Raw genomic sequence first — 17493 nt, forward strand, 5'->3', positions numbered from 1 at the left:
TTGAGTGCTTGAAATTTAAAAAAAAAATAAAATTATGTTATGCATTTTTTTAATTTTAAAAGTTAAATTCCTAATTATTATGAGTGCTATTGTTAAACTATATAGATTCCCTGTGTATATATTATTCCCGTTTTCCGTAGAAAAATATGCTCAAAAATAGAAGCGAGAAATATATAGCATTTTTCTTTTAAAAAAATATTTTTCTAGCTAGATAAATTATAACTATAATTTTTCTGCATAGTATAATAAAATTCAGCATTGGATATACCCCCCTTCAACTATTACTAGGTAATAATATATATAGTTTATAAATAATTAAAAAACGAAAAAATTCCTTTATAAATACAAAAAACTGCAATTTGTTTGCTTCATTTTTGTATATTATTGTAGTATATATAGCTAGGTTTATAAATAAGATATTATTGAACATTTATCTCTTTTTTTTTTTTTTTTTTTTTTTTTATTAAATAACTACAGTTTACTTCAACTTATATTAAAAACTCTTAAATACGTAAAATATACAATTAAAAATACTCAAAATTAAATGAAATAAATTACTATGAGCTTAAAAAATGTATAGAAAAAAAACGTTCAGTTATATAAACTACAATTTATAAATATGATTTCAATGTATGAGTACACATAAATATATATATATATATATAGTCAACAAAAATAATTCATACGTTCTGTGCACTTCCACATTTTATAGGAATATTTCATAAAGACTTAATACTACAAAATATGTATAATAAGAAGGGAAAAACCTTAAACACTCACAATTACTTAAATATTTTTAAATGTGTTAGAAAAAACTATAAATTTATTTATAGAAAAATGCTGGTGTCCCCATTATGCTCAGGTGACAAAAAAAGGTGTATAATCTGTTCATCTTCTATTAAAACTAGGGCATCCGTGTCCACGATCAAAATCTATATTAAAATCTGGTATTTCTGGGGACGTATCATCATCTGGTTTCATTGGTAAGTCCTTAGAAGGTACAATAGTTTGTGCTTTTAGGAAATCTAAAAGGACAGCCCTAGCTATACATACGGTATGAAGTATCATATCCTCTGTTAAATGCACATTTCTATCCTTTTCATAAGTACATATAAGTCTTTTCATTTCTTCGGAATTACGACACACATTTTTTTTATCTTTGAATGTTTTTGCCTCATCCATCTTAACTGACATTTCCTCTTCTAATCTTTCTTCTATCCAAAAATATTTCTGTACTTTTTTACAGTATTCTTCTGTTACATATTCCAAACCTAGAAAATAAAGAAGACGTCCTTTTATTCTTCTAACACATCCTTCTCTAGCACTTTCATCAATAAATCTAAATGAATATTTATCTTCAAATTCACGAACAGTATTTAAAACAATGTCAGTATTCTTTATTTTATCAAAAATATCTACTTTCTGTTTAATGAGAGGCAATAAGTGGTATAACACATCAGCAGACGCATGAAACTCTACATCTAGCCATTTCTTAACGTCTTCTCTAGGGGGGCCATTCATATAATGTTCATATTCATATTCATACTTCTTATCTTCTGCAGTATCTGTTTTGCGAACCTCTACCTTAGATTCATCTTCCCTCATACATCCAGCATCGCACTTAATCAGTGCGCTTAAGACGAAAATTTGCATTAGCAAAAGGGTATATATATTCATGTCGAACAATAAATTTATTGAAACAAAATTAGAGAATAGGTATATAAATATATTTATTATATGCTAAATTTACGGAAATCCTTTAAAAAAATACATTCATATATTATATATATTTATTAAAATTCTACAGAGAAGAATAACAAAATATATTTAATACAAAGCAATGAAATTAATATAATAAAATAAAACTTTATGGTTAAAAGCGATAAAAAAAAGTTCTACTTTCCTTAAAATATATATTATTATATGCTTTAAAAGAGTATTCATTCATATATTATGTACTACTACATATGTCATAAAGATTTGTTTTTCAGTTTTTCCTTATCTTTGTTTTGTTTTAAATGTGTAAAAATAGTTGAAAAATTATGAAAAAAAAAAAAAAGAAAAATTATTTGTGTATTTAAATTCGGTTTGTTTAAAAGAAGAAAAAAAAATGTGTGTTATAAATTTTGTTTATTCATTAAAAAAAAAAAAAAAAAAAAAAAAAATTTATTTTGTTTGTTTTAAATTTTGTTTATTTAAATAAAAAAAATATATTTACATCATTAATTTTTTTTTCTTTTTTCTTTTTAAATTTAATTTTAAATTTAAATTAATAACTAATTTGAGTCCTCTTGTTACCTTATATAGATGCTGTTTATATATATTATTTCCGTCTTCCGAAAAAAATATGCTCAAAAATAATAGCAAAATACATTACATTTTTCTATTAAAAAGTTACTTCTAGTTAGAAAAACTATTCCTATATTTTTCCTGCATAGTATAATTAAATTAAGTATTAATTATTTATCACCCCCTTACCTTATATAGATGCTGTTTATATATATTATTTCCGTCTTCCGAAAAAAATATGCTCAAAAATAATAGCAAAACACATTACATTTTTCTATTAAAAAGTTACTTCTAGTTAGAAAAACTTCCTATATTTTTTCTTCATAGTATAATTAAATTAAGTATTAATTATTTATCATCCCCCTTTATATATTACTAGGTACTATATATAGTTTATAAAAAATGAAAAAATTCTTTTATAAATACAAAAATTCCTATTTTGTCGCTTCTTTTCTGCTTAATATCGCAGTGCATAACTATGTTTAAAAAAAAAAAATAACGGAACGTACGTCTCCTTCCTTTTTTTATTTTATTTTATTTTTTTATTAAATAACTACAAATTTACGTCAAGTTAAAAATTCTTAAAAACGAAAAATTCAAAGATTAAAGACTAAAAAAGAAATACAATAAATTAATATGGGGTTAAATGTAACAAGAAAAAATGCTCAAATTATAAAAACTACAATGTATAGATTTGTATTCAATTAAAAAGTACACACATATATATATATATATATATGGACAACCAACGTAATTCAAACGTCCAATGAACCTCCTTAATGTCTGTGCATCATTTTTAATAAGGCTTTAAATACACAAAATATGTATAAAAAAAAAAAAAAAAAAAAAAAAGTGAAAAATTTTTAACTCACAATTATTTATATATTTTAAAATGTGGTAGAAAAAACTATATATATTATTAGTAGAAAAATGGCCATGTTCTAATTATGCTCAGGTAGGTGGAAAAACAAAGTGTAAAATTCATTTATGTTTTATCAAAATCCAGTGAATCTGAATTTACCATCAAAATCAGAATCTGGTATTTGGATAGTCGTACCATCATAACGTTGTATTGGTAAAAATTTAAAACATAAAATTGCTTATACTTTTATTAAATCTAAAAGCACGCCCCTAGCTTTACATACTGTATGAAGGATCATATCTTCTGTTAACTGTACACTTCTATCTTTTTCATAAATACTTACAAGAGCTTTCATTTCTTCAATATTACGACACATCTTTTTTTTCTCTTGCATTGTTTGTTCCTTATCTACCTTAACTGACATTTCTTCTTCTAATCTTTCTTCTATCCAGAAATATTTCTGTACTTGTTTACAATATTCTTCTGTTATTTCTTTTAAACGTACAAAAAATAGAAGACGTCCTTTTATTCTTACATTACAATGCTGTCTAGTATTTTCATCAATAAATCTGAATGAATACTTATTTTCAAAATTACGAAGAGTTTTTAAAACAAGGTCACTATTATTTATTATATCAATAATATCATGTCCCTCCTCACTTAAAGGCAACAATGCGTATAACACATCAATAGACGTATGAAACTCTAGATCTAACCATTTCTTAACTTCTTCTCTAACGGGACCACCCTTATAATGATCATATTTGTATTCATACTTCTTATGACCTGGAGTTAATGTTCTTGAATCCTTTACTTTATAAGCATCTTCATTTATACTTCCAGCAGCGCACTTAATAAGTGCGTATAAGACGAAAATTTGGATTTGTAAAACTGTAAATATATTCATATCGAACAATATAATTGCAGATGAAAATTTTGGGCATATGTATATATAAAAATAAATTTATTCTTTTCTAAAATTAGGTAAATGCTCCAAAATAAGGCGTTCATATATGTTATATTATTTATAAATATTCTACAGTAACGGATAAAAAAATATATCTAATATACAACGATAAAATTAAAAGGGGGGAAATAAATTTTTAATTTACTTGAAATATATATATATTCTTATTTATTATATGTTTTAGAAAAGCATTCATTTATATGCATATATAATTGTATTATCACATAAATCTATAAGAGTTATATCGTTTTTCATTTTTTCTTTTTCTTGTTTAGTTTTAATTTGTATAATAATGTTAAAAAATTTTGAAAAAAAAAAAAAAAAAAAATTTTATTACTAATTTAATTTTTTTCTTTATATAAAAAAAAAAATAAAAATTATGGTATTAATTTTTTTCTTTTTGAAGTTAAATTCTTCATTATTATGATAGCTTTTATTCCATGATAGATGCTGCTTGTATATATTATTCTCCTTTTCCAAAGAAAAATATCCTTAAAAATAATAGAAAAATACAGCATTCTTCCTTTAAAAAAATATTTCTATCTAGAAAAATTATATCTATACTTTTTCTACATAGTATAATAAAATGAAGCATTAATTGGGTATCCCCTATTTACTTATTTTACTAGGTTCTATATATAATTTATAAACAATTGAAAAAGGAATGAATTCCTATACATATACAAAACATTGCAATTTTTTTACTTTTACGTTGTGTAATACGGTAGAACATAATTAATAAATATGAAATAATTGAATATTTTATTATTTTTTTTTTATTAAATAATTACAAATTTAAGTTAAAAATTCTTAAAAACATAAAACTCACAATTAAAAAACGTTTCAAAAAAAAATTCAAAAAATTATTTAGTTAAAAAATTATGCATATAGAAAAAGAGTTCAATTATTTACACTACATATCATGTATAAATTTGTTTTCAATGAAAGCATATACATATATATTATAAAATATATAAAAAACCAAAATAAACTAAAACGTTTTATGGACTTCATATTTTCTGCGAATCATTAATGAAGATTAAAAATAACACAAAATATATGTATAAACAAATGAAAAAAAAAAAAAAAAAAAAAGGAAAAACTTTATAAATACCCACAATTACTATTTATATACGTTACAACATGTTAAAAAAAAATATAAATATATCAATAAAAAAAGGGTAATATCCCCATTATTTTGATGTCAGCGCGCAAACAAAAGTGTAAAAACTATTTAAGTTTTATAACGATCAAGGAAATTAGGTTCACATTTATAGTATCCAATCTAGATTATTTTTGTTTTGTTTTATCATTATTTGTGGGGGAAAGTTTATCATATACTTCAGTATATAATTTTAGGTAATCTTCAAGGAAAACCTTTGCTATACTTATAGTAAAATGGATCATATCGTCCGATAGTTTTATACTTCTACCTTTTTCATAAATACTTATAAGTCTTTTCATTTCATCTTCATTTTTACTCATTGCCTTCTTATCTTGGTAAGTTTCTTCCCTATCCATCTTAACAGTCATTTCCTCTTCTAATCTTTCTTCTATCCAAAAATATTTTTGTATTGTTTTACAATAATCTTCTGTTAATGGTTCCAAATATAGAGGATAAAGAAGACGTCCCTTTATTCTTTCAACACAAGATTCTCTGGCTTCTTCATCCCTAAATTTAAATTTATACTTATCTTCATATTCACGAACGGTATCATATATACGTTCAGAATACTCTATTTCATTAAAAAGTTTCCATGGATCTTTAGCTAAAGGCAATAAGTGGTATAACACATCAGTTGACGCATGAAACTCTACATCTAACCATTTCATAACTTCTTCCCTAGGGGGACCAGACTTATAATGATCATATTTGTATTGATATGTTTTATCTCCTACAGTAATTGTTTTTTGAACTTGTGGATTATACGAAGGAGCTTGATTTTTCGAGCTACCAGCAGCGCACTTTATAAGTGCGTATATAACGAAAATTTGGATTTGTATGAAGGTATATATATTCATGGTGCACAATAAAATTTGTATAAGAAAAATTAGGTTATATGTGTGAATAAAAATAAATTTATTATTTTCTAAGTGGATGCAAAAGTTATAAAATAATGTACTTATTATATATATATATATATATTATATATTTATAAAGATACAAAAGTCAGTGATAAAAAAAAAACATATCTAAATTGTTCAAAGATAAAATCGATATGAATAAAATAAAACTTTAATAAATTTTTACAAAAATAAATTATTTTTTAATTTGTTTAAAATTTAAATTCTTTTCTATACTTAAGAAAAAGGTTCATATAAATATATATAAAAATATTATGTACATCATAAATATATATTTTATATTTCTGAATGTTCTGTTTTAATAGATAGAATTTCAAAAAATCAAAAATTAAAAAAAAAAAAAAAAAAAAATATTTTTATGTTTAAAATTTTGTTTCTTTATTTAAAAAAAATATAAAATAAAATAATTACATTATATTAGTTTTTTTTTTTCTTTTTAAATTTAAATTCCTAATTATTATGAGAGCTCTTGTTACATCATATAGATGTCGTTTATATATAATTTATTTCCTTTTTCCAAAAAAGATATGCTAAAAAATAACAGCAAAGCTCAACATTTTTCTTTTAAAAAAATGTTTCTAGCTAGAAAAATTATAGCTATATTTTTTTACTGTGGTTTAATAAAATTACGTGTTACTAAGTAAAATATATAGTTTATAAACTATTAAAAGAAGAAAAAATTTCTTTACAAATACAAAAAATAGCTTTATTATTATTCTGTTCTGTTTAATATCGTAGTAGATAACTACGTAATAAATAAGAAATAACAACGGAACGTTTATCTTTTTTTTTTTTTTTTTTTTTTTATTAAATAATTACATTTTACTTCAACTTAAAAATTCTGAAAAAAGTAAAATTCACAATCATTAAGGTAGGAAAAGAAAAGCAATAAATTAATATGTGATTAAAAAATGTATAAAGAAAAAATTTCCAATTACATATGCTACAATTTATAAATTTGTTTTAATTAAAACGTAGACATATATATATATATATATATATATATGGGCAACCAAAATAATTTAAACGTTCTGTGCACTTCATATTTTCCGTACATCGCTAATGAAGATTTAATAGAATAAAATATGTATACAAAAGAACAAAAAACTTAAAACTCTCAAAAACTGTTTATATATTTAAAAACATGTTAGAAAAAACTATAAGTTATTAATTGAAAAATGGTGCCGTCCCCATTCTGCTTATCTAAGCGGAAAAACAGGGTGTAAACTATATTTAAGTTTTACAACGATCATAGAAATTAGGTTCACATTTATAGTACCCAATCTAAATTATTTTTGTTTTGTTTTATCATTATTTGTGGGGGAAAGTTTATCATATACTTCAGTATATAATTTTAGGTAATCTTCAAGGAAAACCTTTGCTATACTTATAGTAAAATGGATCATATCGTCCGATAGTTTTATACTTCTACCTTTTTCATAAATACTTATAAGTCTTTTCATTTCATCTTCATTTTTACTCATTGCCTTCTTATCTTGGTAAGTTTCTTCCCTATCCATCTTAACAGTCATTTCCTCTTCTAATCTTTCTTCTATCCAAAAATATTTTTGTATGATTTTACAATAATCTTCTGTTAATGGTTCCAAATATAGAGGATAAAGAAGACGTCCCTTTATTCTTTCAACACAAGATTCTCTGGCTTCTTCATCCCTAAATTTAAATTTATACTTATCTTCATATTCACGAACGGTATCATATATACGTTCAGAATACTCTATTTCATTAAAAAGTTTCCATGGATCTTTAGCTAAAGGCAATAAGTGGTATAACACATCAGTTGACGCATGAAACTCTACATCTAACCATTTCATAACTTCTTCCCTAGGGGGACCAGACTTATAATGATCATATTTGTATTGATATGTTTTATCTCCTACAGTAATTGTTTTTTGAACTTGTGGATTATACGAAGGAGCTTGATTTTTCGAGCTACCAGCAGCGCACTTTATAAGTGCGTATATAACGAAAATTTGGATTTGTATGAAGGTATATATATTCATGCTAAACAGTAAATTTTATTGAAGAAAAATTTTGATCTCTATGTAAATATAAATAAATTTGTTATTTTCGAAAAGCGAACTTGCTAAAATAATGCACTTGCGTATGCGATAAATTTTATTTCTAAAATTTTTACAGCGCTATGTAAAAATGTATATCCAATAGAATGCAATGAAATTTATATAATTAAAATATAATTTAAACATACTAAGGGAATAATATATTTTTTAATATTTATAATTTTTTTATTCTTTTATACAAAAGAAACAAGTCCATTTATATAAATAATAATATTATTTAAATTATAATATATGTCGTTTTATATTTCTATATCTTCAGTTTTAATAGTAAAATATTAAACTTGAAAAAAAAAAAAAAAAAAAATATATATTTTTGTTTTAAATTTAGTTTATTTAAAAAATAATAAAATAAAATTACATTAATAATTTTTTTTTCTTTTTAAATTTAAATTCTTAATTATTATGAATACTGTCTTCGTGCGTTAGATGCTATTTATATAACTCCCCCTTTTACGAAAAAAAATGTTCTCAAATACATGCAAAATATATATAGCATATTTTTCTTTCAAAAAAAATTTTTCGAAGTTGTAAAAATTATAGCTATATATTCTCTGTATATTATAACAAATTTACTTATTGCATATTATCCAGCCTTCACCTATTATTAGGTGAAACATATAGTATATAAACAATTAAGGATAAAAAATTCATTTATAATTACAGAAAATTTGTTTTTATTACTTCTTCTTTGTTTTATATCTTACTATATTATATCTATGCTAAATAAGAATCTACTGGAACGTTTTGATCTTTTTTTTTTTTTTTTTTTTTTTAATTAAATAAAGCTATAATTTACTTCAACCCAAGTTAAAAATTCTTAAAAACGTTAGGTTCTAAATAAAAGAAACAAAAAAAAAATTCAATAAATTATTATGTAGTTAAAAAAAGATGTATATAGTAAAGATGCTTAATTATTTACAATATAATGTACAAATTTGCTTTCTATAAAAACGTACACATATATATATATATATATATATATATATATATATATATATATATATATATATATATATATATATACAACTAAAACAATTCAAACGTTCTATACATTTCCATATTTTCCATTCAAATTTAATATAGATTTAAAAACACAAAATGTGCATAAAAAATTCGAACAAAAAAAAAAAAAAAATTAAATATACACAATAATTTTTTAAATATTTTAAATAATATTAGAAAAAAGATAAATTATTATTAGAAAAATAGTGATACCCACATTATGCTCAATTAGGAGGAAAAAGAAATTGTAAAATGTGTTTAATTTTTATCAGGAATGTTTAATGGGATTATCAATCTTTATATATCTCGATTATTATGTGGATCTTCACCATTATTAAAATTCAGAACATCGGGGATGATTTTAGAAGGTGGAAAATGTTTTTGATTTTAGTAAATCAAAGAGGAACATCTTAGCCATACGTATAATATAATTAATAATATCTTCTGATAGTTTTATACCTCTACCTTCTTCATGAACACCTATAATTGTTTTCATTAAATCTTCATTACGACACATTTTCTTTTGGTATAGATTACTTTTCTGACCATCTAATTTAACAGACATTTCTTCTTCTAATCTTTCTTCTATCCAAAAATAGTTTTGTACCTTTTTACAATAATGTTTCGTTAAACATTCAAAATATAATGCACTAAAAATGCGTGCCTTTATTCTACTAACACAACGCTCTCTGTCATCTTCATCAATAAATCTAAATGAATACTTATCTTCATATTTACTAACACCTCTTAAAACAAGGTCGGTTTGCCCAATTTCATATAATATTCTATTTTTATCATGTCCGAAGGGTAACAATGAATGCAGTACATCAACAGACGCATGAAATTCTACATCTAACAATTTCTTAACTTCTTCTCTAACGAGACCACAATTATAATGATCATATTTGTATTCACACTCATCGCCTTCGGTAGCTGTTTCTATGTCCTCTACCCGAGATTTAGCATTCTTCATGCATCCGGCAGTGCACTTAAAAAGTGCGTATATGACGAAAATTTGGATTTGTATTAAGGTATATATATTCATGTCGAACATTAAATTTGTAGAAGTAAAATTTAGGAATTAGTATAAATAAAAAAAAGGTTATTATTTTCTAGAAGTATGCACATTTCCTTAAACTAATAGGCAAATGTGATGTACGATATTAATTATTTATAAATATTCCACAAAAGGAAAAATAATACATATAATATATTCAGCAATTAATTTAATTTAGTAAAATATAACTATGACAATTTTCATGGCCATAATTTATTTTTTAATTTAATTAAAATTTATATTTTTCCATGCTTAGGAAAAAAATGACATTTATATATAATACAATTACAAATATCCTAAGATATTTCCTTTTATAATCTTTCAATATTTTGTTTTAAATGTAAAATAATTCTTAAAATTTCTTGAAAAAAAAAAATAAAATAAATAAAAAAAATAAATTATTAATTCTTTTTCTTTTTAAATTTAAATTTGTTTTCATGAGCATTTTTCCAATGATGGATTCTATATTATATATATATATATATGTATATTTCTCACCTTTTCGGAAAAAGATGTACCCAAATAAAATAGCAAAATATATAGCATATTTGTTTTAAAAAGATATTTTTACTCTTAAAAAATTATAGCTACTTTAGTTCTGTATTCTACAATAATATTGTGTATTTCACTCCCCTTCATTTTTTATACTAGGGAAGATAAATCGTTTATAAATAGCTAGATGAATAAAAAATTCCTTCATAAATAGAAAATATTTCACCTGCTTCGCTTCTATTTTTATTCATACCGTTACATATCTAGGTTAAAAAATTACAGAATTTTTCTTTTTTTTTCTTTTTTTTTCTTATTTTTTCTTAGTCTTTCTTAGTCTTTCTTATTTTTTCTTATTTTTTCTTATTTTTTCTTATTTTTTCTTAGTCTTTCTTAGTTTTTCTTATTTTTTCTTATTTTTTCTTATTTTTTCTTATTTTTTCTTATTTTTTCTTATTTTTTCTTATTTTTTCTTATTTTTTCTTATTTTTCTTTATTTTTTCTTATTTTTTCTTATTTTTTCTTATTTTATCTTATTTTATCTTATTTTTCTTATTTTTTCTTAGTCTTTCTTAGTATTTCTTATTTTTTCTTATTTTTTCTTATTTTTTCTTATTTTTTCTTAGTCTTTTTCTTATTTTTTCTTATTTTTTCTTAGTTTTTCTTATTTTTTCTTAGTTTTTCTTATTTTTTCTTATTTTTTCTTATTTTTTCTTATTTTTTCTTATTTTTTCTTAGTCTTTCTTAGTTTTTCTTATTTTTCCTTATTTTTTCTTAGTCTTTCTTAGTCTTTCTTATTTTTTCTTATTTTTTCTTATTTTTTCTTATTTTATCTTATTTTATCTTATTTTATCTTATTTTTTCTTAGTCTTTCTTAGTATTTCTTATTTTTTCTTATTTTTTCTTATTTTTTCTTATTTTTTCTTAGTCTTTCTTAGTTTTTCTTATTTTTCCTTATTTTTTCTTAGTCTTTCTTAGTCTTTCTTATTTTTTCTTATTTTTTCTTATTTTTTCTTATTTTTTCTTATTTTTTCTTATTTTTTCTTATTTTTTCTTAGTCTTTCTTAGTCTTTCGTAGTTTTTCTTATTTTTTCTTAGTTTTTCTTATTTTTTCTTATTTTTTCTTAGTCTTTCTTATTTTTTCTTATTTTTTCTTAGTTTTTCTTTTTTTTTCTTTTTTTTTCTTCTGTCCGTTGTACCTTTAATAATTCTCATAAATATGTATACTACTATTGTAATATAAGAATTTTTACTTGTAAATTAAAGTATATATAAATTTTTAAAATATAATAAGAAAATTATTAAAAGAAAAAAAAAAAGCGTTCACATATTTATAAATGGTAATAATCATAAATCTAGAAAAATTGAGTACATATAATATTTTTGTATATATTTATGAACGCTTAAATGCATTATTGTTTGTATTCTATTATGTTGTAATAATACTACAACTGTATGTTTTATTTTACCATATACATTACGCATTTTTATTACATAATATCCTCTTGTAATTAAATAATCGTATTAAAAGAATAATCTTTTATGTATATATAAAAAGTAAGTGAACATAGTATATTTATAATAGGTTTAAATATCAAATTATAATATATAAGTACGTAAAACATTTATTGCGTTATAATCATATTATTATTTTTCATATTTTTATGAATAATAAAATTTGATAATTTAAAATTTTCATTTACGATAAATATTAAGAATAACATTAATAAGATAATTTAAGAAAGACACTTTAATAATAAATTCTTATTAAAATATATATTCACATAAAATTAATTTTACCTTGTACATAAATTATCTATATATGGTTATTTCCCATTAGCATAATCATGTTGTACCTTAAAAAGTTTTTAATCAAACAGAGAATGTACTATTCGTACAAGTACTTTATAAATGTGAGTAATTCCATAGTATAAATTAGAATCTATATACGATATTATATTGTATCATCTAACATTAAATATATGCAATTAAATTAGTATCATTCATAAAGTAGCATAAGCATATTATCAATTAAGTTTTTATATATTCTAAATTAAAAAAACAAGTTATTAATGTTTATTTTTTTTTTTTTTTTTTTTTTGTTGATACAAATTTTAAACGAACTACTTATTAACTAAAAAAAAAAAAAATTTTATTAAAATTAACATTTTTATAATTTTAAACATTTAATTATATTAACCTAATTTTTATTGTATCATTAATTATATAAACACTCTCATAATATATAAGCACATTTTGTACACATTAACTTGAACCCTAAAACATAACGTAACACAAAAAAAAAAAATTTTACATAAAAATAAGAAAAATTTAATAATTTTATTAAAACATCTAATTCTTATATATTTATTAATGATATATATTAATTTAATTCTTAAATATTAAACATTTTTTGATAAAAAAAATGTTTGTTGATTCAAATGAAATATGCTTAATTTTTTTCCCTAAAATGTGCGTTCATTTCAAAGAAGATAAGGAAAACAAAATAGATTACTGAACGAATGACAAATAATCATACACATATATATGTATATATATATATAAAAGCTAAGTTAACGTAAAAAATTTGCTTTTAAATTATATTAAAATAAAATTTATAAAATGACATTTATAATAGAATAAATGAAAATTAAATATATATCATTTTTATATTCTTCATTAACAGGGTTATACAAAATTTAGCTTAACTATTTAATTATTAATTTTATTATTAGTTAATTCTTTTCTTCTATAAAAAAGTTATATATGTTTATATTACAACACCACACACACTTAAACATATACATAATTATTTATTTACCTATTTATATATTTATTTACCTATTTATATATTTATTTATCTATTTATATATTTACTTAACTATTTATACATGCTTACGTCTATGAACATAAATATATTATGAGCAATCTTTTACACTATTAAAATCTATAATATGTTTTAAAGGAATATGTTCCTCTCTCTATAAAATGTTCTCATCTCTAGATAAATCAGTAATGCGTTCAATAATTCTGGATGCTACTGCATTAATTTGATCTTCATCATATGTAAACTGTATAGTAGTCAATTTTCTCTCTATTTTATCTTTTATTCTGTCTTGATCCAATATACTAGATATGCTTTCTCTTCCATTTAGGGTACTAACTTTTTTCATTATTTCTTTTGCTAAATTATTTTCAAGTTCATACAGCTTCATCAAGCGTCTAAATACTTCTGATGTTGTTCCAAGTGAACGAATTTCGTCGTGGCGTTCTTTTGTTCTGAGAACTTCATTACTTACAGTTCTATTTGATAAGGTAATACCTTCATTATACATTTGCTTTCTAATTATTTTTTCAATCATTTCATTATCACTTAGTGTCTCATTTCCATCAGGTTTATAGAACTTTTCAGTTAACCACATAAGGGTGTCTAAAAAACCTCTAAATAAGCAATCCAAAAGTCTATCCATCTAAGAATAAATAGATCTCCTCCTAAAACGCATTAAACCATTCCTCGTGGTCATCACTTCTTGCGATAGAATTCTACCCAATGCCCCCTTCTGACATGTTTCCTTATTTTTTTCTACTATGCTTCTAGAGGATATGGACGTAAAATTAGAATCATATAAAACTATTATGGATAATGTAACCACAAACAACAACCTATAATAATTAAATTTCCTTAAAATTTTCATTCTGACTGATAATAGAGAAAATTTGTATATAACAGTTTTGTTTATCATACAATTCCTCAATAATCTTGAAGCAGCTTTTTTCTAAACACAGCACATATACATTTATATATATAAATATACTTAAATGCATTTATATATATATTTATTTATTTATTTATTTATTTAATTACAAATATCATTTCATAAAAACTAATAAAAAGGAAAATTATATCGATATTTAACTATTTTTATATTAATTCAAAATTTTAAAACTTCAAAAACTATGTGCTTTATGAGAATTTCCATTAGAATCAAAAATATTTTTAATATAATAAAAAAATTTTACAAGAAAAAAAATATTTGTTTTATTATTCTTAAAGAATTTAATTTTTATTTGTACACTTAATTTTTTTTTTAAAATTGTACTTTTTTCAATAATAAAATAATATGTATATATATATATATATATATTCCGACACAAAGTTCTCCTTTTTTTTTTTTTTTCTTTTGTTACTGTTTAATACATGTTTATACTTTTTTAAAACATTTGAATAATGTACACCCTTTTTTACGATAACCTCCATTTGAAAATTTTATTTTTACACTTAAAAATGAATATACATAAAATAACATATAACCCATTATATATCGTTCTACATTAAATCTAATAAACACTTTTAACCGAATTGTAACAACAATAATTTATATGTATATTTTGTACTAGAATTATCTAAAATGAGCATAAAAAAACTCTATGAAGATATCCAAAATTTTGCATAATTAAATGGTTTCTGATTAGCTTGCAAATTTAGTTGGTCATAGCTAAAAAAAAGCACATGCAAAATTAATGATTATTTAATAAAAAAAATATTATGTGCATTTATAAAACGAAGGAACAAATATCTTTAAAAAATGTAAGATTATACAAAATAATATTAGCAAGATTTATTTTATTTATTAATATTATTATATATTTTTATTTTTGCTTGAAATATTGAAAAACGTATAATTAAATATTGTTTTTAATTATAGCCAAAAAATAAATAAAATAGAATAAAATAAAATAAATACAATCCGAATGCTTTATTTATTATTTTATTAATATGTGAAAAATGGAGATCCGGTGAAAATGAAAAATATTTAAAGAAAGGATGATTATTCTATTTTTTATTTTTTTTCAATAGAAAAGTGAATGAATTTATTATTTATAGATTAGATTTTTATTTTATTAGACAAAGGACATTTTATGTAATAGAAGTAGAATGTTGTAATTTAAAGTAAAATTTTTTAAATTAATAAGAATAAATTGTTAGGACTTAAAATCGTATAATATTTAATAATATATATTTATAAAAAGTAATTTAAAAATTTATTAAACTAATCAAAAATTGGTGTGTAAACGCATATAATATATATTATATAAGCATTCATCGTTCCAGTTTAATAACTAAAAAATAGCTGAAAAATGAAAAAATTATAAATATACCAATAGGCCAAAACCATACCACCTACTAAATATGTTAAAGTTGTAACAAAATGATAAGATTTAAATGAAAATTGTAAAGTATATGTAATGTGTTTGTTTTTATTTTGTTTCACCTTTTTATTACCTATAAAAAGAATATATATAAATAAAAGGCACTTCAAAAATTTTTAATATATTGCATTTTTAAGAAATTTATATTTTAATATTATAACTTCCTCCTCGAATATCTTGTTTTCCATTTAGAGATATTTTTTTTATAAGATGTTTTATATAAGATTAAGAATAGTATTTACATAATAATCATATTTATGTAGTTATACCAAATATGTAAATTTTCAAATTTATTTAAATAAGTCACTATATAATTCGTATAAGTTGTATATAACAAGTATAACAAAAAAAGAAAAGCAATACAATAGAAAACTAAAATTCTCCGCAAAAATGGCAAATATTTAAACATGTTATTATCAATATAAACATTTGCATCTTTTTTTACATTTTCGAATCTCAAATTTTTAAAATAAAAAATTTATCTTCTTATTAATTTATATAGAATTCTCAGAAAAAATATGGCATATCAAAGATAAAAAATTAATAAAAGGAATAAAAGTTACATATTATTTCATTGAATTATAGTTAAATAACAATTTTTTTCAATGCAAACGAATTCTAAGTACAAATATTTTTATTTTATTGTTTTTAAAAAACTTATTCCATATATATATGTGTATATACTTACATATGTGCTGTATTATAGACATAATTTGAGCAGACATATTTAAGAGGGGACTGTTCAGTAAGTGACTTTTATGATTAAAATAAGTTAATAATTACGTTGCACACTAACTTATCAAAATCACTTAATCAAATATAAAAGATAAACATACTTCCTGAATTGTTCAAGTCTATGCGGGAACCATGTAAATAGTAAAATGATAATTAAAAATGAAAAATACTTAAAAAATATAACCCGTAATAAAGTTGTATATTCACTACATGACATAAGTGTAATACATTTTTTTTCGTATTCCTATTCATACGGGGGTCTTAAAATTTATCTTTTATTTCCTTTTAGCACCTTAAAGACTACTAATATGTGATTAAAATTAATTTAATATAAAAATAACTTTAATCATATATATTTCTAACAAAAAAAAATATATATATATGCAAATAAAAGATATGTAAAAATCAGTACACATATATACATATATATAAACATATATATACACATATAAGTATCTATACTTTATATGACTATCTTCAATTTGTAATGAATTCCGAAATGCATTTTAAAGTGTCTCTATAATTTTATAAAAAAGAGAAATAAATATTTTAAAAAACGAAACTTTTTTTTTCCTTTTTTCATTATAAAATGAAAGCAATTATTATCAAGAAGGCTTTTTTACATCACCTTTTTTTCTATAACTATAATATCATATTTCATATATGTTACGATCTCTTATAAATCTACATATACAGA

At 21.4% G+C, this 17493-nt stretch overlaps 5 protein-coding genes and 1 pseudogene across 5 annotated transcripts, besides 1 other annotated feature; all 6 read right to left on the bottom strand.

Moving 5' to 3' along the window:
• Positions 1-888: 888 nt before the first annotated feature.
• PmUG01_14018200 (gamete antigen 27/25, putative) lies at positions 889-1653 on the bottom strand (the record flags this gene model as incomplete). Its single annotated transcript, XM_029007726.1, has 1 exon — positions 889-1653. One exon carries the CDS (start codon positions 1651-1653, stop codon positions 889-891), a length of 765 nt encoding a protein of 254 aa, XP_028864086.1.
• Positions 1654-3389: 1736 nt separating this feature from the next.
• PmUG01_14018300 (gamete antigen 27/25, putative) lies at positions 3390-4058 on the bottom strand (the record flags this gene model as incomplete). The annotated part of the gene is made up of 1 exon (XM_029007727.1): positions 3390-4058. The coding sequence occupies one exon, from the start codon at positions 4056-4058 to the stop codon at positions 3390-3392; it is 669 nt and encodes a 222-aa protein (XP_028864087.1).
• A 1350-nt stretch (positions 4059-5408) lies between these two features.
• Positions 5409-6140, bottom strand: PmUG01_14018400 (gamete antigen 27/25, putative; the record flags this gene model as incomplete). Its single annotated transcript, XM_029007728.1, has 1 exon — positions 5409-6140. One exon carries the CDS (start codon positions 6138-6140, stop codon positions 5409-5411), a length of 732 nt encoding a protein of 243 aa, XP_028864088.1.
• Positions 6141-7492: 1352 nt separating this feature from the next.
• PmUG01_14018500 (gamete antigen 27/25, putative) lies at positions 7493-8224 on the bottom strand (the record flags this gene model as incomplete). Its single annotated transcript, XM_029007729.1, has 1 exon — positions 7493-8224. The coding sequence occupies one exon, from the start codon at positions 8222-8224 to the stop codon at positions 7493-7495; it is 732 nt and encodes a 243-aa protein (XP_028864089.1).
• A 1441-nt stretch (positions 8225-9665) lies between these two features.
• PmUG01_14018600 (gamete antigen 27/25, putative) lies at positions 9666-10277 on the bottom strand (the record flags this gene model as incomplete). Its single annotated transcript, XM_029007730.1, has 1 exon — positions 9666-10277. The coding sequence occupies one exon, from the start codon at positions 10275-10277 to the stop codon at positions 9666-9668; it is 612 nt and encodes a 203-aa protein (XP_028864090.1).
• Positions 10278-13831: 3554 nt separating this feature from the next.
• GAP lies at positions 13832-14593 on the bottom strand (annotated as a pseudogene).
• Positions 13832-14593: a sequence feature (gametocyte associated protein, putative, pseudogene).
• Positions 14594-17493: the final 2900 nt, after the last annotated feature.

Source organism: Plasmodium malariae (genome assembly GCF_900090045.1).
Source record: "Plasmodium malariae genome assembly, chromosome: 14".
Taxonomy (NCBI): Eukaryota; Apicomplexa; class Aconoidasida; order Haemosporida; family Plasmodiidae; genus Plasmodium; species Plasmodium malariae.